At 39.1% G+C, this 23340-nt stretch overlaps 1 protein-coding gene across 9 annotated transcripts; it reads right to left on the bottom strand.

The window, feature by feature from the left end:
* Nucleotides 1-792: 792 nt before the first annotated feature.
* Nucleotides 793-21922, bottom strand: LOC124001421 (receptor-interacting serine/threonine-protein kinase 3-like). 9 transcript variants are annotated; one of them, XM_046308189.1, is made up of 13 exons: nt 21807-21921; nt 18560-18722; nt 18041-18371; nt 17628-17779; nt 17481-17533; nt 8910-9077; nt 8649-8731; nt 8396-8471; nt 8217-8281; nt 6385-6424; nt 4267-4515; nt 3987-4036; nt 3696-3837 (listed from the first exon to the last, which is right to left on the bottom strand). In XM_046308189.1, exons 2-12 carry the CDS (start codon nt 18703-18705, stop codon nt 4005-4007), a joined length of 1395 nt encoding a protein of 464 aa, XP_046164145.1. In that variant the 5' UTR covers nt 18706-18722; nt 21807-21921; the 3' UTR covers nt 3696-3837; nt 3987-4004. The 9 variants fall into 9 exon arrangements, with proteins under 9 accessions (XP_046164154.1, XP_046164145.1, XP_046164138.1 ...); XM_046308198.1 differs by lacking the exons at nt 3696-3837; nt 3987-4036; nt 4267-4515 and adding exons at nt 793-951; nt 1182-1430; XM_046308182.1 differs by lacking the exon at nt 3696-3837 and having other exon boundaries at nt 3872-4036.
* Nucleotides 21923-23340: the final 1418 nt, after the last annotated feature.

Here is a 23340-nt window from a genome sequence, read left to right as displayed (position 1 = left end):
TTGAATTTTCACAAATTCTTTAGTATACATAATTCCCAAACATTCAAAGACTTCGTGAAAATGACCATGTATCTAACTAAGTGCTCGCTTTCCAGAAAATGGGGGTGTATAAAAAAGTATTTGAATAAGATGTCTTGTTGCTAAAATTCTTTCAGTTCCACATTAAAAAAACAGAGAATATAGTTAATGGGCTGCTTGTAAATAGAGGTCTCTATGCGCTGCTCTCCAAGCTGACACAGTTATAAAGTGCACATGTAGTGATTTGTGTTGACACAGTGATTTTCTGTAGAATAAAGAGCAACTTTACACTGTGAGTAAAAATTGTATCCTATCCACCACCTGGACCTGAACACTCACCACATTGACAAACTCTTATATTTCACAGATGTAGTATTGGATCAACTTTTTGTTTTTCAAATGAAAATGTTTCCAGGTATGTTTAGGCATAATGGTGAGATATTTGCAGTATTCCCACCACAGGTGGCTGGTGGCGCCTTAATTTGGGAGGACAAGCTCATAGTAATGGCTGGAACAGAATGAATGGACAGATCAATCTGTTTGATACCATTCCATTTCCTCCATTCAAGCCCTTAGTATGAGCCGTCCTCTCATTACCAGTTTCATGTGATTCCCACACACTGTATTTCAAAATCCTATAGAGTAAAACTATTAAAGATGGTTTTTGTATGACTTCTCTTGTCTGGTGGCAAATCCCAGTCTGTGTCCTAGTTCGCTGTCATCGGTATGCAATCTGAACAATGAAGCAACCAGGAAAAGACATGGTCTGATTCATTTTTTAAAACATTTATTTTGTTACAAATTTTTGTTTGACAACAGTGGTGTGAAAGGACCAATATTTTTGAAGTAATGTGTGAGATTTGAAAAAAAGTGCATCCAGACCAAGACTGTAGAAGCCGCTCAAGTTATGACTTCATTTCTGGCCAACCCCACCTGTAGTCATATAGGATAACAAAGGGAAATAATCAGTTGTGTGCAGGGTTTAGAATTACAGGGTGGCTATGGGGAACATTTCAGCACCATAACAAACCATCACCTTCTCCATTCAAACTCATGATAGATAATCAACATTACAGCTGATTCCAGGGGAGCAGGGACTGGAATACACATATATTTAACTGATAGATATGTATGATACCAAAAGAGGAGAGAGAGGAGTTTACCCAGTTCTGTGACTAGAAGAGATTGTTGTTTCAGTAGAATTTGGTAAAAGGCTGATTTAGCCACCGATCCTCCTGGTTGCAGGGCCATATATAGCTTTCTCATCTTTGCCATACTGGTTTGGGCCGCAGTGATTTCAGAGTAATCCTCATAATGGATCATTTTCTTCTGGTACAGGCCATCTGCTATTGGCATCACCAGGGAAATCCTTTGAACAAGTTGTTCCATGTTATCATCCACAAATTGGGCACCTGGGTTAGAGAACATTTGTTATTCAAACAACCTTAAAGAATGATTGATTTTCAGTGAATCTAACCGTGAATGTACAGGACTATACAGGTGAACCCGTAATACAGAAGATTTTCTTTTGGCATCATCTGACAAACATGACTCAAGAAAGACCTTGCACCAGAATTGTTTCCTGAATGAAAATGACATTCAGTAGTCACAATCTGAGTTACTAAAATGCATTTCATATCAGCACCCAACAAAGCTTTTTTAAGAGTTGAGCATGCCATATTTTCCAATATGAATATTTCCTCAGTAATATGCATACTGTTGTCTTGCAGATTGATAGACTCCTGACTTTAGGTCATCTATTTATTCATCACGCCTCTCAGTGTGAATCTGGTCAATTAGTCATGTTTTAGTTCCATTTTGTGAAATATCTTCTTACAACACTAGTTCAGTAATATTTCAACATTTATCCCATGCAAACAAGGCAGGTTACATTACCATACTGCTTTGTCTCCATGACTGCAGATTGATCCTGGCTAGACTGGGGAGTAGCATCTTGATCTGGCAAGAGAGAGAGACTCCATGCCATTGTTGGTAAAGAATCAACATCCAATACATGTTCTGTATTTGTAGCCGGAGTTAAATAGAGCACATATTGACTTATGGAATGCAGAACTGCTTTTACTTCATTGCACAAGTAGGCCGACATTCAGGGGCAGCTTCCTGAGCACAGATTAGAAGCCTTCTTCTGGAATAAAAAGCAATAAAAATTGAGAATCTCAACTGAAAATGATTTTTAGTTCAGGTGTAGCTTTAATTATATGTGTCCAGGAAACTGCCTTTCAATGTTCAACTATCAACAATAGACATTTGCATATTTACTATAATCAACTTTACAGTATGTGGAAGAATGATTCAAATGCACAAATGAAAGTACATTTGTTGCATACAGAATTTGTAATCAGTTAATTCTGAATGACCTTTTTTGCCCTCGGTCTTTAACTTATCTGCTAGATCAATCATTCCTATGTTCTCCAGGATCTTCTGTGTGATTGTCATAGCGCCTTCTTTCTTGTAGGCCTGCACCATCTTACTCACTGTCTTGTGCCTGCTAGCATCCTCTAGACTGGCGATTGACATGGGATTGAAGCCTTCGAGTGTTTCCTCCATCAGGTTCCACTGGAAGGTCTCAAATGTAGCCTTGTCTAGTTTTTCTAGGGTAGCCAGCAGCCGCTGTGGAACGGGTGTGGCCATTGTAGATCACTAGAATGGGTCAAATATAAAAATATGAAATGAATACAACTTTACTACGAGCAAAAATATGGAGTCAACCATATTGACACATTGGCAATCTTTATTTTACCCATTACACCGAGGTACTTACAATGTGTCTGTGTTGGACAGATAACTCCCAGTAACTGTCTCAACTTTCTCTTCAGATTTTTACTTTCACATCTCTCTTTACATTCTCCACCCCTTTTTATCTGAATCAGAGGGGTTGGACTTCCAAGTGCAGAGTTAAGACGTTATATACAGACATGTAATCACATGTTTTATTCAGAGTACGTTGGTCTATCTCAGAAATAATTGATCCTGCTTTGCCATCTACCCCACTGGTTTCAGGTCTGCAGGCTTCACCAAATGCAACATATCTATTCTATACCAAATGCACATTTACTTTTCTTGATAGAAATGTAATTCTACACAATCTGGTCAGTGACCTCCATCTAGTGGTGATCAGAGTTAATACAGGTCAGATTTAGATAACTTTGTCCTCAAAGGCAATTACTCATGCAGGAATCACAAAACATGCAGATATACCACATATTTACAAAAACAAGAACATTAAAATAGCAAAGGATTTTCTCCATGTGCTGCTTGTGAATACTGGTCTCTACGGTGATAGAAGACAGATATAACGTAGGGATGATATGTGTTTACACAGTGATTTTCTGTAGAATAAAGAGCAACTTTACACTGTGAGTAAAAATGTATCCTATCCACCACCTGGACCTGAACACTCACCACATTGACAAACTCTTATATTTCACAGATGTAGTATTGGATCAACATTTTTTTTTCTCCAAATTAATATGTTTCCAGGTATGTTTAAGGCATAATGGTGAGACATTTGCAGCATTCCCGCCACAGGTGGCACCGTATTTGGGGAGGACGACCTCATAGTAATGGTTGGAACGGAATGAATGTAACGGCATTCCATTTCCTCCATTCCAGGCCTTACTATGCGCCGTCACCTCCTCACCAGCCTCCTGTGATTCACACACACTGGTTTTCAAAATCTTATATAGTAAAAGCATTAAAGATTCAGATGTCAAGGTTTTTGTATGACTTCTCCTGTCTGGTGGCAAATTCCAGTCTGGGTCCTAGTTCGCTGTCTTCGGTAGGCAGTCGGTAGGCAGTCTGAACACATAAGCAACCAGGAAAAGACATGACGTGATTGAATATTTTTCCTGTATTTATTTTGTTACAAATTGTTGTTTGACAATTGGTGTGAAAGGAGCAATATTTCTGAGGTAATGTGTGAGATTTGAAAAAAAAGTAGTCCAGACCAAGACTGTAGAAGCCGCTCAAGTTATGACTTCATTTCTGGCCAACCCCCCTGTAGTCATATAGGATAACAAAGGGAAATAATCAGTTGTGTGCAGGGTTTAGAATTACAGGGTGGCTATGGGGAACATTTCAGCACCATAACAAACCATCACCTTCTCCATTCAAACTCATGATAGATAATCAACATTACAGCTGATTCCAGGGGAGCAGGGACTGGAATACACATATATTTAACTGATAGATACGTATGATACCAAAAGAGGAGAGAGAGGAGTTTACCCAGTTCTTTGACTAGAAGAGATTGTTGGTTCAGTAGAATTTGGTAAAAGGCTGATTTAGCCACCGATCCTCCTGGTTGCAGGGCCATATATAGCTTTCTCATCTTTGCCATACTGGTTTGGGCCGCAGTGATTTCAGAGTAATCCTCATAATGGATCATTTTCTTCTGGTACAGGCCATCTGCTATTGGCATCATCAGGGAAATCCTTTGAACAAGTTGTTCCATGTTATCATCCACAAATTGGGCACCTGGGTTAGAGAACATTTGCTATTCAAACAACCTTAAAGAATGATTGATTTTCAATGAATCTAACTGTAAATGTACAGGACTATACAGGTAAGACCGTAATACAGAAGATTTTATTTCGGCATCATCTGACAAACATGACTTAAGAAAGACCTTGCACCAGAATTGTTTCCTGAATGACAATGACATTCAGTAGTCACAATCTGAGTTACTAAAATGCATTTCATATCAACACCAAACAAAGCTTTTTTTTAAAGAGTTGAGCATGCCATATTTTCCAATATGAATATTTCCTCAGTAATATGCATACTGTTGTCTTGCAGATTGATAGACTCCTGACTTTATGTCATCTATTTATTCATCACGCCTCTCAGTGTGAATCTGGTCAATTACAGTAATTATTTAGTTCCATTATTTTGTAGTATCTTCTTACAACACTAGTTCAGTAATATTTCAGCATGAATCCCACGCAAACAAGGCAGGTTACATTGCCATACTACTTTGTCTCCATGACTGCAGATTGATCCTGGCTAGACTGGGGAGAAGACTATATCATGATTGATTTATTCCAGTATATTGTTGAGCACATTTTTGGAGAAAAAACATGTAGTCCATTTTTTAATAACTTTTCTTATTTTGTGAAAAAAAAGTTATAGTCTTTGCAGTTGGAAATAGCAATCTCTAGATTTCCTGTAAATTGTTTGCAGAAATGACATTTCTCAGCCTCTTTGGAGGTTCTCTAAATGTGCCCCTTTTTATTACTATGTATTTCAATCTTATCAAATGTATGATTTAGATCACCTGCTAAAAAATAGTTACTGTCTGGATTTGATCTAACATAGAATTCAGGCTATCTAAAAACACCAGATTGTCCCCTGGTGGGATATACAATGAAATCAATATGTAGACCATCAACATTACTGCTGATCACAGGGCAGCAGAGACAGAGATTTAACATTGGTAAATAACAGGAATATACATGTATTTGATATGTCACCAACAGCAGAGAAAGAAAAGCTTACAAAAAGGGGGGTGCTGCTTTCCTAAATCTTTGACTAGAAGAGGTTAATGTTTCAGCAGAGCTTTGGAAAAGGTTGATTTAGCCACTTTTCCTTTTGATTAGTCTCATCTCTGCCTGACTCCATCAGAAATGACTGTTTTGTCTTTCTGCACAACAACAAAATCACATCAAGGGATATTTCCCATGCAGTGACGTGGGTTGTCAAACAGGACATTCAGACAGGACAGACAGATAGGACAGACAGGACATTCAGACAGGACAGACAGACAAGACAGACAGGACAGACAGGACATTCAGACAGGACATTCAGACAGGACATTCAGACAGGACAGACAGATAGGACAGACAGACAGGACATTCAGACAGGACAGACAGACAGGACAAACAGACAGGACAGACAGACGGGACAAACAGACAGGACAGACAGACAGGACAGACAGATAGGACAACATATAATGACAAATGGGCAAAAGCTGCAAGGGACCATATGCATGTAGGAGCAATGATATTTTCTCTATATGGATCACATCCTGTCTGAGGTTATAAAAACTAAAGGTGTCCAGACTTTTTTCAGTCTATTGACCAAAACGTTGATTTAAGAAAAGTTAACATTTTTGGAGTGTAGTGTAGCATGACTGTAAATTCACTGGACTTTCACTTACAAGTATTGACATTTTTCTAATGTACCTGGAGAAATACAAGGAGTGCAAATAACTCTGTTTTTCATATCTGATCTATTTGACAAGCTGTTCTCACACTCATATGATTGGAAGTTAAGATAAGTGAGAGATATAGAGAGTAAGGGAAGAGCAGAGAGAGGAAAGGAGAGATAATTAAATTGTTATTTTACCTTTGTCGATTGGTTTTGAGGACAAGCCATCAGCCACATCCTACAGTAAGCAGAAATTAAAAGAAATTTACAAAATCACAATTGATATGTTTGAAAACCATAATATGAGCAGCCTTACAGCCCCAAAAAGCACCATTCTGCACTAACTGTAATTTTTTGTCAGATATTTGTAACAACAAAAATAAATAATTTAACATATTAAACTACTGTACTGTAACACCTTTATCTGTTTCACCTGTCCTTGTGATTGTCTCCACCCCCTCCAGGTGTCGCTTATTTTCCCCAGTGTATTTATCCCTGTGTTTACTGTCTCTCTATTCCAGTTGGTCCTGTCTGTTTCAAGTCAACCAGTGTGTTTGTCCCATACTTTTTCCCGTACTCCTGCTTTTTTCCAGTCCTCCCGGTTTTGACGCTTGCCTGTTTTCTGGACTCCATACCCGCCTGCCTGACCAGTCTGCCTGCACTGACCTCGAGCATGCCTGCCACTCTGTACCTCCTGGACTCTGAACTCGTTTTGACCTTTTGCCTGTCCATGACCATTCTCTTTCTTACCCTTTTGGAAGTAATAAATATCTAATACTCAAACCATCTGCATCCTGTAGCTGCATCTGGGTCTGGCCTCAAGCCTTTATACCTTTAGGCCCTCCACACTAACTGTAATTTTTAATCAGACATTTGGAACAACACAAATAAACAATCATAACATTTAAAACGATGTAAATATGAAAATATATACAAAATAAGACTCATAAATATCAAGAAGTAACAAAGACAAATAGAAACAAATTGTAGTATTGTCACGATCGTCGTAGTGAGGAGACCAATGTGCAGCGTGGTGTGAATACATTATTTTAATGTAGATGAATGAACACGACGAACACTAAACAAATGAACAAAATAATAAGATGAACGTGACCACTATCAATACTGTGTGGAAACATGCAACATCACATAGACAATAACCCACGAACCACAATACAAAACAGGCTACCTAAATATGGTTCCCAATCAGAGACAACAACAAACACCTGCCACTGATTGAGAACCATATCAGGCCAAAACACATAGAAACAGACTAACTAGACATGCAACATAGAATGCCCACTCATATCACACCCTGACCAAACAAAACATAGAAACAAACAACGCAAATAATGATCAGAGTGTGACAAGTATATAAGAACAAATAAAAAAGAGAATCAAATTATTACTCTATTACCCTATTGCTAACAAAAATCACACAAATAAAACTAAATTGCACAAATCCTATATCACACAAATGCACAAATAGAATAACACACTTATAAAGAAGAGAATCTGATTATTACACTATTGCACTTCAAACAAGAAACACACAAACTAAATTGCACAACCAATTGCATTAGTAACTGTACAACGTTAGAGGTGCGCTATTTGATAGATTCCCCTGCTCCCCCAACCTTGGTCTTCCAGTAGGGAGATCTGAGGTCAACCTACCCCCGCCCCCTCTTCATCTTGTATTTCTGAGTGGGAGACCTTCCCAGGCAGTAGCCTGCCTTGCTCACAAACTAGAATCAGGGCCACCACTCCAACAAGGTTAATTGACCCACATTCCCACACGGTGACCTATCATTGACGTGAGGTGCAAATGAGCGATAGAAAACCGATCGCGCAAATGTCACCATTCCGAATGTTTTTGCAAGACGCCGCCCTGGGCGGCTGCCCATGTCGCCTATACCTACATCTGCCACTGTTTACAGGATATGAGCAGACCAAGAGCTTTGTAGGCAATATTATTCTGTGTTTTCTCATCAAGCCATAGATGCATCTCAGTGAAGGCCAAATTCACTTACCTGTGATGGAGGGAGTGAACCAGTCTTCACATCAGCAGAGATATTCACCTTGTCTTTTGGACATGCTGTGGAAGAAAGGTTAACATTCTATATTTGGCCTATGATTTAGATGAACTCAATCAAGTCAATACTTGGATACTAAGTTCAATAGTAGTATTAGTTGTTATAAAGTGTTATACCAGGTGGCTTTGAACTTGGAGATACACTGGGGGTGCCAACACCTGATGTTTTACTTCTCTCCTCACTTCCCAGGTTCTAGAGAGAGGGTATGATAGAGGGAAGAGTAGAATAAGGAGGAGACAGTTATTAGTATGCTATGTTCCAATGCCCACATAAGCATTACCACTTAAATGCATGACAAATACATTTGTTTATTCCGAGTGGTACAGTAATGTACATATCAGAACATAGCTTTAGTGTCTTGTTCTGTACCAGTTTTAGCAGCACTTGATTGACGGCTTTCTGTATCCCCTTCTGGTGCTTCTCAAACACCTTTCCTGTCACAAGGACGCATTCTGAAAAATAAACAGGAAGAGTTCCAAACGACATGTATCAGTGATGTGTAACAGTCTTAAATAAAGACATACATGCTTATGTTATGACAATCAAGATGTACACAATCCTAACTGGATGAGTATAGCTATCCTATGTGATGAAAAAATGAATATTCCAACTACACTCCTGTACTCTTACCATCGAAGGGGGGTCTCTTAGGGGGCTCATGGTCCCAGCACTTCTTCATGAGCTCCACCAGGTCCCCTAGCCCCTCGAACTGCTCTTCGTCCACTGCCTCCAGGGAAGGCCTCTGTTTTCCGTCTTTGATGAGAAAACAGAACCTGCTGAACTCTCTGGCATGGACATCTAGAAGAGATTGAAGAGTAAAGGTAAGGTGCTCCAAGAAGTCTTAAACAGTCCAGCCATATTTCTCTATGAATGTACTTGTAGATGTAATGTTTCTGAACAGTTATTATTGTCTATGTGGTACAGTATAATGTAACGTTTTTTATTATTTTTTTATTATTTTATTTAAAAAAACCTTTTTCATGATCACAATCTTGTGAAACCCTCCAAGATCCCCCAACAGTTCCCCAATAGCTGTCCCTCAAACATTCGAGAACCCTCACACAGTCCCCACCAAGAAGAAACAAAATAAAAAATACAATTATTTCCATTCCCCACCCCCAAGAACCCCCCAATGCACTAAAAACCAAGAGAATGAACACAAGAGAAAAAAGGAAAAGACAGAAGAAAACAGCAAACAACAATGCAAAAAAATATATACATTTAAAACAAAGGACATCAAAGAGAACTGAAATCATAACAGCAATGTCTACTTTATGTGTTTGTGTGCATGTCTGGCACTGTTGCATGTATGTGTGTGTTCTTGTATGTGTTCATTTGAATGAGAGTGTGTGTATATGCATGTGTACAAACACCTGCACGGCATCAGCCTCTGGCAAACCGGAATTAGTTGTAAAAACACTGCCACTTAGTGTCATTCAAATATACTTTTATTATGTTTTATTTAGATGTTTTTTGACCATCATTCTCTCTCTCACGCAGCAACTCTACTCCCACTTGTCTCTAATTCCACATACCAACCCTCAGCTTCCCTCAGCCCATCCCATCTACCTCTGCTGGTCACCCACTTCGTATTTCTACACAACACATATCTTTCAACTGTGCTATGATGTTTAACGTACAATTTCAATCGATCTAATCGAATAGAATCTACAGATTGCGTGTTGAAGATAAATACTTTTAATAAGAGTATTATTATATTAGTAATTGATTGACCCGGTCTCTCCAGATCTCCTAACAGTATTATTTCTAGGGTCAATTTTAGATCAATGCTATGCATTTTCAGCCATTCCTGAATCTAAGACCAGAAACAGGCTACCTGAGGGCAATACCAAAATAAATGGTCTATTGATTCTGTATCCTCACAACAAAATCTGCAGAGCTTCGATGATTTTATGCCCCAAATATTCAACATTTTGTTGGTGGCAAGAATTCTATATAATAATTTTAGCTGAAAAGCATGAAGTCTTGAATCTTGCGTTGTTTTATATATCAACTCATACACCATGAACCATAGAATCGGTACATCAAAAATCTCATCCCAAATATTTTGCAATCTGTATGGTACAGTTGTCAACATCCTGGTCCTCAAATGAAACTGCTATACTTTCCTACTTATGCTATTTTTATTCCCCCCGCCAGTTTTGATCCTTTATATTGGGCAGACAGACCAGTTCCCTACCTCCTCCCGCTGCCACCCGCCTCCTCCATTTTTGGGGCAATGATATAATGAATTGGTTGTACTCTTGGACTGAGCAGACCTTCCCGTACAATTCTGATAACTACATAAAGGACATAACTCTACCATTACAATTTACAATATAATTTAAGAACAAAATACCCTTTTCAAACATCTTTCCCACAAATACAGGTATTTTATCAACCAGCACATTTGAGTTCAGCCATAATATTTGTTGTAATATTTGTTCTATCTTTTCAGGGGGATGAAATGTAAATTGTAGCCAGCTCTTTAAGGCTTGTTTGAAAAAGACAGATACTTTGAAAAAAGTATAAATTTCAATTAATCGAAAATGAGACATGGCAATCTGCACAATGGCAAAAATGCCATTTTTAAACAATGGATGAGCTTTTCTTAGTAAACTACTTGAGAACCATTTAGGGTTCAAATAAAACTTTTGAATGAGTGAAGCTTTTAGAGAGAGGTTTAGTGCTTTTATATTTAATCATCTCAACCCACCCAATAGGCTTGTTTTATTTTGTCTGGTTTAGCGTCCCAGATAAAGCAAACTATTTTTGCTCATATGATTTGAAAAATGAATCACCGGGAGTAGGCAGCGCCATAAGTAAGTGAGTAAACTGAGATATGACAAAGGAGTTAATCAGGGCAATTTTTCCATAAATAGATAGGTATTTACCTCTCCATGGTAGCAGGATCTTGTCTATGTTTACAAGTTTTCTATTTAAATTAATTGTGGAGAGCTTATTTATATCTTTTGTGATATGAATACCGAGTATGTCTACTTCACCATCAGCCCATTTTATAGGTAAGCTGCAAGGTAATGTAAAAGTTGTATTTTTTTAAGGATCCAATACGTAATATTGTACACTTATCATAATTACGTTTTAGTCCAGAGAGTACAGAAAAGTTATCTAGCTCTTTAACTTCTTGGTGACAGGGGGCAGTATTTTCACGTCCGGATGAAATGCATGCCCAAATTCAACTACCTGCTACTCATCCCCAGAAGATATGCATATTATTAGTATATTTGGATAGAAAAACACTCCGAAGATTCTAAAACTGTTTGAATCATGTCTGTGAGTATAACAGAACATATTTAGCAGGCGAAACCCCGAGGACAAACCATTCAGATTTTTTATTTTTTGAGGTCACTCTCTTTTCAATGAGGTTTCATTGGGAATCCAGATTTCTAAGGGACCTTCTTATAGTTGCTATCGCTTCCACTGGATGTCAACAGTCTTTAGAAATTAGTTGAGGTTATTCCTTTGTGTAATGAAGAAGTACAACCATCTTGAACGAGGGTCACTTGAAGTGTACTGTTAGATGGAGGCGCATGACCAGAAAGCATGCTTCAGTTTGTTTTCTTCCTGTATTGAACACAGATCATCCCGTCTTCAATTTTCTCAATTATTTACGTAAAAAAATACCTCAAGTTGTATTACAAAAGTAGCTTGAAATGTTTTGGCAAAGTTTACAGGTAACTTTTGAGATATTTTGTAGTCACGTTGAGCAAGTTGGAACTGGTGTTTTTCTGGATGAAACGCGCCAAATAAATTGACATTTTGGATATATAGCGACGGACTTAATCGAACAAAAGGACCATTTGTGATGGGACATATTGGAGTGCCAAAAAAAGAAGCTCGTCAAAGGTAGGGCATGAATTATATTTTAATTTCTGCGTTTTGTGTCGCACCTTCAAGGTTGAAATATGCTTCTCTCTCTTTGTTTACAGAGGTGCTATCCTCAGATAATAGCATAGTTTGCTTTCGCCGAAAAGCCTTTTTGAAATCTGGCATGTTGGCTGGATTCACAACAAGTGTAGGTTTAATTTGCTATCTTGCATGTGTGATATAATGAAAGTTTGATTTTTATAGTCATTTATTTGAATTTTCCCTGGCTTTTTCCAGGCCAGGTGGGATGCTAGCGTCCCACATATCCCAGAAAGATTAATGAGACATTGCAGGGATCTAGTTTTCAGACTTAACATAAAACTTAAGTCATCGGCATACATGGACACCTTTGTTTTTAAGCCTTGGATTTCTAATCCTCTAATGTTGTTATAGGATCTGATTCTAATAGCTAGCATTTTGATGGCCATAACGAATAGATATGGTGACAGTGGACACCCTTGTTTAACTACTCTTGACAATTCAAAACTCTCTGAGAAGTAGCCGTTATTTACTCTTTTACACCTGGGGTTGCTATACATTATTTTTACCCATTTTATAAGGGAATTACTGAAATTGAAAAAATCCAGGCATTTAGAAATAAAATCCAATATTACTTTATCAAATGCCTTTTCAATATCTGCTATGAATACCATTCCTGGCTTCTTATATGTTTCATGATGTTCTATTATTTCTAGTAGTTGTCGTATATTATCTCCAATGTATCGTCCATGTAAGAAACCTGTCTGATCAGGATGAACAATACCTGGTAAAACCCTTTTAATTCTGAGTGCTATGCATTATGCTAGTATTTTTGCATCACAAGATTGAAGTGTAAGAGGCCTCCAGTTTATTTTTATTTGCCACCTGGGTCGTATTTTAATAATCGAGAAATTAGACCTTCCTGCTGAGTACCTGACAGACCTATTCTATAGGAGTAGTTAAAACAATCTAACAATGGAGCTTTTAGTATATCAAAAAATTTTTATATACCTCTACCGGTATGCCATCAAGCCCTGGGGTTTTTCCAGACTGAAAGGATTTAATAGCCTCAAAAAGTTATTCCTCTGTAATTTGGCCTTCGCACTGATATTTCTGTACATTTGTTAATTTTACATTTTTTATATTATTTGGAAAGAATTCCTTAACTTAATCTTCATTCAGTGGGAGAGGATGAGACGGAAAACATCTGCCTAAAATAATTAGCTTCCTCTTTTAAAATATAATTAGGAGAATCATAGATGACTCCATCTTCAGTAACGAGTTTCTGCAAATTCTTCTTGTTAGCGTTCCTGTATTGGAGATTCAGGAAGAATTATGTGCATTTTTCTCCAGTCAGTCAGGAAAGCAAAGGCCAGCTTCTTCAGGCAGAAATTTGCATCTTGTAGCTCTAACTCAAAAATGTTCTGGGACACTGTGAAGTCCATGGAGAACAAGAGCACCTCCTCCCAGCTGCCCACTGCACTGAGGCTAGGTAACACGGTCACCACCGATAAATCCATGATTATCGAAAACTTCAACAAGCATTTCTCAATGCCTGGCCATGCCTTCCTCCTGGCTACTCCAACCTCAGCCAACAGCTTCCCCCTCCCCGCAGCTACTCGCCCAAGCCTCTCCAGGTTCTCCTTTACCCAAATCCAGATAGCAGATGTTATGAAAGAGCTGCAAAACCTGGACCCGTACAAATCAGCTGGGCTTGACAATCTGGACCCTCTATTTCTGAAACTATCCGCCGCCATTGTCGCAACCCCTATTACCTGCCTGTTCAACCTCTCTTTCATATCGTCTGAGATCCCCAAGGATTGGAAAGCTGCCGCAGTCATCCACCTCTTCAAAGGGGGAGACACCATGGACCCAAACTGTTACAGACCTATATCCATCCTGCCTGCCTATCTGCTCTCTTTTTCTCTTTCTTTCTCTCTCTCGGAGGACCTGAGCCCTAGGACCATGCCTCAGGACTGGCTGACATGATTACTCCTTGCTGTCCCCAGTCCACCTGGCCGTGCTGCTGCTCCAGTTTCACCTGTTCTGCCTTATTATTATTGGACCATGCTGGTAATTTATGAACATTTGAACATCTTGGCCATGTTCTGTTATAATCTCCACCCGGCACAGCCAGAAGAGGACTGGCCACCCCACATAGCCTGGTTCCTCTCTAGGTTTCTTCCTAGGTTTGGGCCTTTCTTGGGAGTTTTTCCTAGCCACCGTGCTTCTACACCTGCATTGCTTGCTGTTTGGGGTTTTAGGCTGGGTTTCTGTACAGCACTTTGAGATATCAGATGATGTACGAAGAGCTAAATAAATAAATTTGATTTGATTTGATATCTAAGGTCTTCGAAAGCCAAGTCAACAAACAGGTCACTGACCATCTCGAATCCCACCGTACCTTCTCCGCTGTGCAATCTGGTTTCCGAGCCGGTCACGGGTGCACCTCAGCCACGCTCAAGGTACTAAACGAGATCATAACCACCATCGATAAAAGACAGTACTGTGCAGCCGTCTTCATCGACCTTGCCAAGGCTTTTTCGTCAATCACCATATTCTTATCGGCAGACTCAGCAGCCTCTGATGACTGCCTTGCCTGTTTCACCAACTACTTTGCAGACAGAGTTCAGTGTGTCAAATCGGCGGGCATGCTGTCCGGTCCTCTGATATTCTCTATGGGAGTGCCACAGGGTTCAATTCTCGGACAGACTCTTTTCTGTGTATATATCAATGATGTTGCTCTTGCTGTGGGCGATTCCCTGATCCACCTCTACGCAGACGACACCATTCTGTATACTTCCGGCCCGTCCTTGGACACTGTGCTATCTAACCTCCAAATGAGCTTCAATGCCATACAACACTTCTTCCGTGGCCTCCAACTGCTCTTAAACGCTATTAAAACCAAATGCATGCTTTTCAACCGTTTGCTGTTTGTACCTAGGTATCTGGCTAGACTGTAAACTCTCCTTCCAGACTCATATCAAACATCTCCAATCTAAAATCAAATCTGGAATCGGCTTTCTATTCCGCAACGAAGCCTCCTTCACTCACGCCGCCAAACTTACCCTAGTAAAACTGACTATCCTACCGATCCTCGACTTTGGCGATGTCATCTACAAAATAGCTTCCAATACTCTACTCACCAAACTGGATGCAGTTTATCACAGTGCCATCCGTTTTTGTTACTAAAGCACCTTATACCACCCACCACTGCGACCTGTATGCTCTAGTCGGCTGGCCCTCGCTACATATTCGCCTCCAGACCTACTGGCTCCAGGTCATCTACAAGTCCATGCTAGGTAAAGCTCCGCCTTATCTCAGTTCATTGGTCACGATGGCAACACCCATCCGTAGCACGCGCTCCAGCAGGTGTATCTCACTGATCATCCCTAAAGCCAACACCTCATTTGGCCGCCTTTCGTTCCAGTTCTCTGCTGCCTGTGACTGGAACGAATTGCAAAAATCGCTGAAGTTGGAGACTTTTATCTCCCTCACCAACTTCAAACATCTGCTATCTGAGCAGCTAACCGATCGCTGCAGCTGTACATAGTCTATCGGTAAATGCTGAACCTATATTGGAAAAATACATTTATAAATTATTTTGTCCTTGTTAAAAATAACTTGTCCTCCAGTAATCTTTGATTAAATATCCAATATCCCCGTCCACGTGGAAAATCTACTAGAGTTATGTGAATGCCAATTAGATGATGATCCGATAGCATTCTGTCTCCTATTAAAACTTTTTAAAACTTTGATGCAAGAGCGAAACAGACAAGAAAGTAGTCAAGACGACTAGCTTGATTAAGTCTCCTCCACGTATATCTGACTAGGTCGGGCTTTTTTAGTCTCCAAATATCTACTATTTCTAATGTGTCCATAATAGTTGTGATTTCCTTAAGGGTGATGATAGTTTGTACAGTGATTACCTTTACTGTCCATTGAGGTACTTAACATTGTTTTATACTCTCCTACCATAATGATTAGATCATTTGTTGGTATAAATTGGTATAAATGTTTTCGAAGAAGTGTAGATCATCCTGATTTGGACCATAAAGATTAATGAGCCAAATCTCTATTTTGTCCACTTTCATATTCAAAAGGATCTACCTTCCTTGCAAATAATTCCTGATTATTTGCACATTCAGATTGAAATTTTGGTTAATTAATATCATCACATCCTTTGAGTTCCTTTGTCCATGACAGAAAATTATTTCACCGCCCCGTTCCCTTTTCCACGCAACTTCATCTAAGGATGTAGAGTGAGTTCCCTGTAAACAGTATATGTTATATTCCTTTTCTTTTAGCCATGTAAAGACTGATCTTCTTTTTTTATAATCTGCTAAACCATTACAATTATAACTAGCTATACTTATTTCACCCCTTACCATAACTAGATACTATTCTCAGGCTAATTTGACCATAATTAGTTCTTGTAAAGTTACTGCCATCAGAGGTAATATGAAGGTTGAAAATAGAGATTTCAAATGTCTGATATTTAGAATTCAAGAAATAGGTTCTAGCAATGTTTTTATTATTCCCTTGCCTGTGGCCAATGCCACAGATGTTAGAAAATTGAGACAAATGATGTGTGTAACAAATCTGAGTAGGTTGATGTGTATGATATTGGATATGATATAATGAGAGTGTGTATGATGTCTATGTGTGAGTGTCTATGTGTGTAACATGTAGTGCGTATAGCCTTAATATTCATGATGATAATTGTAATCCATATCATATCACCATCATAGTTGCATCATAATTACCTTTAACATCATTGAAAAACACATCCCAGCATATCCATAGCAATTGACGTTTCACATGATGATGAAAGAGACCTTGCATTACTCTAGAGACGTCTTCACTACAGTACAAATGTATTCCGTACAATATGTTATTATTCCCCAATGCCCCTATTCTGATATCTTCCCCTTGCTTTTTGGCAAAATATATAAACTTGTAGACAAATACATAAAAAAGATAGACAAACAATAAACACATTAAATTATAAAACAATTCTCAACAATAGAGAGGATGAGAGAAGAGAATAGAAAATAAAAGAGAGAGTGAGAGAAGAGAGCGAGATCAGGTGTGTGTATGTGTAAGTTCGTATGTGTAAGCAAGCATGTGGTACGTGTGTGTTCATATCCACTTCATAATGTTCAGATATTTTAAAACAGTTCCCATACCTTCTTTTTTTCGTAACCTGAAGTCCCTGTAGAATTTAGTACAGCCACGGTGTGGCTATAACGTCACGTTACTATGCATAGCAAAGTGCAATGAATGTGAGTATAATGCACCATGAAGATGGTATTCATTGTAAGTGTTACTCACCAGGATATGGCTTCGACTGACCAGTGATGATGGACCACAGAAGTATACCATAGCTGGAGAAGAGAATGTGTGAGAGAGAGATAGAAAGAGTCATTGTAAAGTCATATATGTCCATATCGATTATTCTTGAGGCATTTAGTGACGTACCTGTAGATGTCAAAGGCACGAATGGGTTTGTATGACACATTTTCCAAAGCCTCAGGGGGCATGTAACTAGATGTTCCCCCAGCCTTCCCAGGGAACTCTTTGCTCATCTTGGAAACACTGTGGGACACCTTGGCCAGGCCAAAATCTGCAAGCTAGAGAGACAGAGAGAGAGACACAGAGACAGAGAGATAGTCTTCAGTTTATGTTCAGTTTATGCATTATAATTACTGGCAGTATAACTCATGTCATCTAACTATATTTGTTGAAATAGTTAATAATCAATTAATGGTAATATCAATAATAATAATTATAATATTGCCTCAATAATACAAGCAATAGTGCTATTGAACCTCAGTTCATGCTCGTGTTCCCACCAGTTAAAGCCTAATCAGAACCAGGAGCCTGGAACTTGCCTTGGCATCAAGGTAGTTATCCAGCAGCACATTATTGGGCTTCAGGTCTTGATGCAGAAGGGGTGGGATGAGGCAATGGAGGAAGTTCATCCCCAGAGCGATCTGGTGGGCCAAGCGACAGGCAAGGGGGTGGGGCCAAGGTGGATGGAGAGAGAGGGTGTCCAGGAGGGATTCCAGTGTCCCCCTCTCCATGAACTCCATCACAAGACCCAGCTGGATGGAAGGGCCGCAATTGGGGGGACAATCCTTGTACACTCCAAGAATCTTTATCACATGGGAGCTTGTACTCCTGCGCAGCATTTCTGCCTCATTATGCAGGGAAGTGCTAGAGCTGGGATAAAGTTAGGGGTGGGAAGGAGAGGACAAGGGAGGGGGTGGACAGAAAGAGTGAGGGCAACACAGGAATATTGTCTTAACTAAAATGGTTGACCACATCATGAAAGACAAATCAGTGTATAAAGGAATATAAAACTCATTTAATTGACATACAATCAAGTGTTTAAAGTATAGACATTTTACCCATCATCACATTGTAGCAACTTGATGGCCACATCCATTCTCCAAACCACATGTCTGGCTTTGTGGACTTGTCCAAACCCTCCTGCACCAATCACTTTCCAGTTCTCCAGACTGTTGTTAACAATTACTGCTGCCTGGCTTGACATCTGTCAATCAAAATGATCTGTAATGGCATTCAGTGTTTGCATCAAATTAGTTCCGCATCAAGTCAAGTCAATATCAAATCTCATCAAGTCACATGGTATTGGTTGTCCTTTTTGAGACACCACTGTAGCTAACACTGTCCTTTATAAGGTTGTTCCATACACTCTTAGAAAAAAAGGTGATATCAAGAACATAAGTGTTCTTCGGCTGTTCTGATAGGAGAACCCTTTCAATAACCCTTTTGGTTCCAGGTAGAAGAACCATTTTCTGTTCCATGTAAAACCATTTCCACACACAACCCCTAAATGGAACCAAAAAGAGTTACACCTAAAAGTGTTCTATCTAAAATAGGGGCAACCAAAGAACCCTTTTGGAACATTGTTTTCTAAATGTACCTTAACAGTGCAATTCATCCAAGTTCCTCCTATCCTCTGATAAAGCAGTTTACAGGATTGCACATCATCAGTCATATTCAACCTTTGCCCTGGACTACCAGTTTGTTTGATATGATAATAGCTGACTTGTTTCCTACCTCTCTAAAGCTCATATTGTCTCTGAAATAATCATCTAAAAAATCAGCAAACACAAATCAGATGTATGATTCAAGCATGTTATTCAGCTTCACATTACACTACATATCAATGTTGAGTTTTCATTTAGTTTACCATGGCACAGTCTCTCCACTACGTTACTCTGCATCAACTTACCTCATGATAATGGTAGCATTCTTATTATGTGTATAAGATTAGATAGAGTTTCCATTGTATTCATTATGCTATGAGTTCCTTACCTGTGACCGTGCTTAAGAAATGATGTTCCCCGCAAATCTTCACTGAATTTATTTTACTCTCACTACAGTATCTTAGGTGTTTCCACCTCATTTTGTTTATCAGGGGAGGGTGGAGTCAGAAATGTTGAAGTTGTACAGTCAGGACTTGACACATTTTCTCCACCAGATGGCATTGAATGCAGTGGCATGGTGTAGCATGCATAATTGTGTTCTATTTGAGACTATACTAGCCATCTGTTTTTATTTGAAAAGTATCCAATTTATTGATTGTACTATATAAGCTAAGTTTCCATCCATTTGGAGACAGATTTTCACATGAATATCCCAAAATTATGGCCATTTTCCCACCAGTGGTGTTTCCACCAAACAGACTTGTTGTGGATAGTAATCGGTGTGTGATGACATACTGCACACAAAATGTACTTCTTCGCTTAAGTTTTCATCTACCGAAAAAAATCTGAAGTTCAATGTGTTTCCATCCCATTTTCAACTCTACCGACAGTTTTGTCACAAAAACTGTTGAGTTAAATAGCAAATGTGCCTCCTCTGGTCTTGACTGGTACGATCTAGCCTACTGCGCACAGACAGATACAGTGCCGGAAGGCTGTACAGGTAAGCTATTGTACATGATGAGATTATTAAGAGTGAGAGTATTTTTATTTGTCAAATGGCAGTCAATCATCGATCGTCATGTCACCAGAATAAGACCCTCAATCTTCTTTTGAAAGCGGCATCAAGGTTTCCGTGCACTTTCACCACCCTATGACTGTTCATCGTAAGTTATTTCATCTGTAGCCTAATAAACTACATGGTTTCCCAATATGTATTGGGAGGACCACACACCATATCATCATGTGACTCCAAGTTTACTTCGATGTGATGGTCATAATATCAATATTTGCGCTTCAAGGCGCTTCCACCGCCATTTCTCATTGTCATAGCTATAATTGTACCAAAAGATACGTATGACTTTACTCTCATAAAAACTGTGGATGGAAACGTGGTTAATGATTACCACAGATACATTTCAAAATATATAATGTCTTACAGTACAAGTACAGAGCAGACTAAAATGATGGTTCACTAAAGTCTATGTCAATCTTGAACAGGATTATCCATTTTGAATGCAATTTGAATGAAGTTGAATCTTTACTATCTTTGTGAAAGTAGTAGGGTGTAGATTGATGAGGGGAAAAAAACGATTGAATCCATTTTAGAGTAAGGCCATAACCTACCAAAATGTGGAAGAAGTTAAGAGGTGTGAATACTTTCTGAAGGCACTGCATGTCACTCAGTTTTCTGTATTTTTGACTCCAATACCCAATAATGACAAAGCCAAAACAGGCTTTAAAAATGTTTGCCGATTTACAAAAAAATACGAAAAAAAATGATCACATTTACTTAAGTATTCAGAACCTTTACTCAGTACTATATTGAAGCCCCATTGGTAGTGATTACAGCCTCAAGTCTTCATGGGTACAAGCTTGCCACACCTGTATTTGTGGAGTTTCTCCCTTACTTATCTGCAGATCCTCTCATGCTCTGTCAAGCTGGATGGGCAAGACAGAATGGCTGCAGAATGGATCGGCAAGACAGAATGACTGCCTCCGGTAAGACAAGGGGTCGGTGACTTTAATGCTGTCACGAGTCCGACCGAGGGTGGCTTCCCTTCCTGGTCGGGTGGCGCTCTGTGGTCGTCGTCACCAGCCTATTAGCTGCCACTGATTGTCTTTCCTCCCCCTCCTTGTATGTTTATTGGTAGCACCTGTTTGTGAATGATTAGTTGGGATTTATTAGACAGCCGTCCGCCTGTTTCTTTGTGTGGGATTAATTATTGTGACCTTCGGTTCTGTAGTAGAGGAACGTGTTTGGTCCTGGTGTATTCTGCTGTACTATTTTCGTCCCCCGTGTTTGGGTTATTTTGGTTTTGAGCACCCAGTGTTGCGTTAGTGCATTAAAGAGCACAGTATTGCACTCTCTGTTTCCTGCGTCTGACTCCACACCCACGACACCCGGAGCGTTACAAATGCCAGTTAAAGTTCTAAAACGTTTGTTTTAACTGTACCAGAATGAATACTCAGATATCAGCAAACACAAATCAGACTGATTAACGTATTCCTTGACACTTTTGGATTTAGTTTACCCTGGGACGGTGTCTTTTACTGAGCAGAAACTCACCTCTTGATAATGATGACTTACCTAACATTCTTAACACTCTTATTTGTTACATTAAGTAGCAGCTGAAATCTCTAACTAAAGATCTCATAACTCCAAATATGATTTATTTTAATCATAACACTTGTAGGTTCTTACCGTGTATTCTTGTGTTAGACGGATTATATTCCCAATCCCTTGCTCTTAAATGTTGTTTACTTGAAGAATTTTACTTTCATTTTCATTGCATTCTAGTCTCCACCCCTGTATCTGGATCTGAGAGGTGGAGTAAAAGTTTCAGTGTTTACTTGACAGCATGGAGTGCAGTTAGCATGTGGAATGTACATTGCCTACATGTTTTTGTAATATTTGAGATCATCACTACATTTTACAGTGCCTTCTGAAAGTATTCAGACCCCTTGACTTCTCCACATTCTGTTACGTTACAGCCTTATTCTTACACTCAACCCACTGCTGGTGTGTGCAACTAAAGACCTTTATTTTCATATCATATAACACCTGGTTCCAATTCAAGGCATTTAGATTATTGTATGATCTAAATTAAGGCTTTTTTTCTGGTAACCCTTCCAAAGAGCCTATTGGCATGGAGGTGGCCTCTATTTGTAGATTAAGAGACTTGGTGACCATAAGATGCGACCAAGTTCTGGGATTCTGTGATATTTGTGGCCCTTGGATATTTATTTTCCTCCAGAACCTCCACTAAGCTAACATAAGATGGTCATACCAATGATCATTTAACTATTTGATTTAGAATTTTAGGACCCATTTAGGCAGTGGCGGGTATTCATGGATACCAAGAGAAGCCAGGCTTCCCAAACATTTGACCAATAAAAAAAGACAAATTGTCAAAATAATTTATCCCGTCTTTCTGTATTGAAAATTTTCAGTCAATTCGTAAATGGATGAATCTCTTCTGAGAAAACATCTGAGCGAGGAAAACAGTCGTCATCTGTCTCAGTATGTGAAGCCCATGTATCTGATGCTGTCTGGAACAACAAAGTATGACATATTGTCGCCATAGCATTTGATTGATTGATGCCATGAAGCATTTGGCCTCCCTTGATTAAAAATAAAATCAAATAATTTTCCAATTAGCATTGCACTGAGCTCAACTGTGGGTTGTCCTTTCGCAGCAAAACTCCCCCAAAGGGAGGCTAGTTTGGATTTTGCTTGATCTGCTTGTGTTGATGTCCTGCAGTAGCCAGCTTGCTAAATTGGCCCTTTCATAACCCATGGAGGGAGATGTGGATTTGGACTTGTAGTTTTTACTTAATTATCTGTACAGGCCAATGATTATGATGGCAATTCTGATTCAACCATAAATTAATGTATTGTACCACTAGCCTGAGACCATCGAAGTTCAATATGTAGCCTAGATGTAGCCTAGTACTCTCATGTTACCTAGCTATTTAACTTAGCTGGTACATTTTTGCCCATGCAAGTAAGTTAGGCTAGCAAGCATTTTTAGCTAGGTAGCCTATGAAAACAAAAACGTAAAGTGTACTGTATGACAGAGATTTTTACCATTTTACCAACATGAAGGAGAGGAGGATGGCATTGGCAGACACACACAGAAATCAGTACCATGGACAGACATATGATACTGTATTTAGAAACATTGATTGGACAATTTTTTGGGTATCTTTAAGATTGTTTTCAGTGTATTAAACTA

The sequence above is a fragment of the Oncorhynchus gorbuscha genome, linkage group LG02 (genome assembly GCF_021184085.1).
Source record: "Oncorhynchus gorbuscha isolate QuinsamMale2020 ecotype Even-year linkage group LG02, OgorEven_v1.0, whole genome shotgun sequence".
Lineage (NCBI taxonomy): Eukaryota > Metazoa > Chordata > Actinopteri > Salmoniformes > Salmonidae > Oncorhynchus > Oncorhynchus gorbuscha.
This window is presented reverse-complemented; position numbering and strand designations above follow the sequence as displayed.

Coding starts and splice junctions, on each gene's coding strand:
- LOC124001421 (XM_046308162.1), bottom strand. CDS start 18,705: ATGTCAAGCCAGGCAGCAGTAATTGTTAACAACAGTCTGGAGAACTGG. Junction 18,372..18,559: donor TTGCTACAATGTGATGATGG/GTAAAATGTCTA, acceptor ACTTTATCCCAG/CTCTAGCACTTCCCTGCATA. Junction 8,282..8,395: donor TCCAAGTTCAAAGCCACCTG/GTATAACACTTT, acceptor TTTCTTCCACAG/CATGTCCAAAAGACAAGGTG.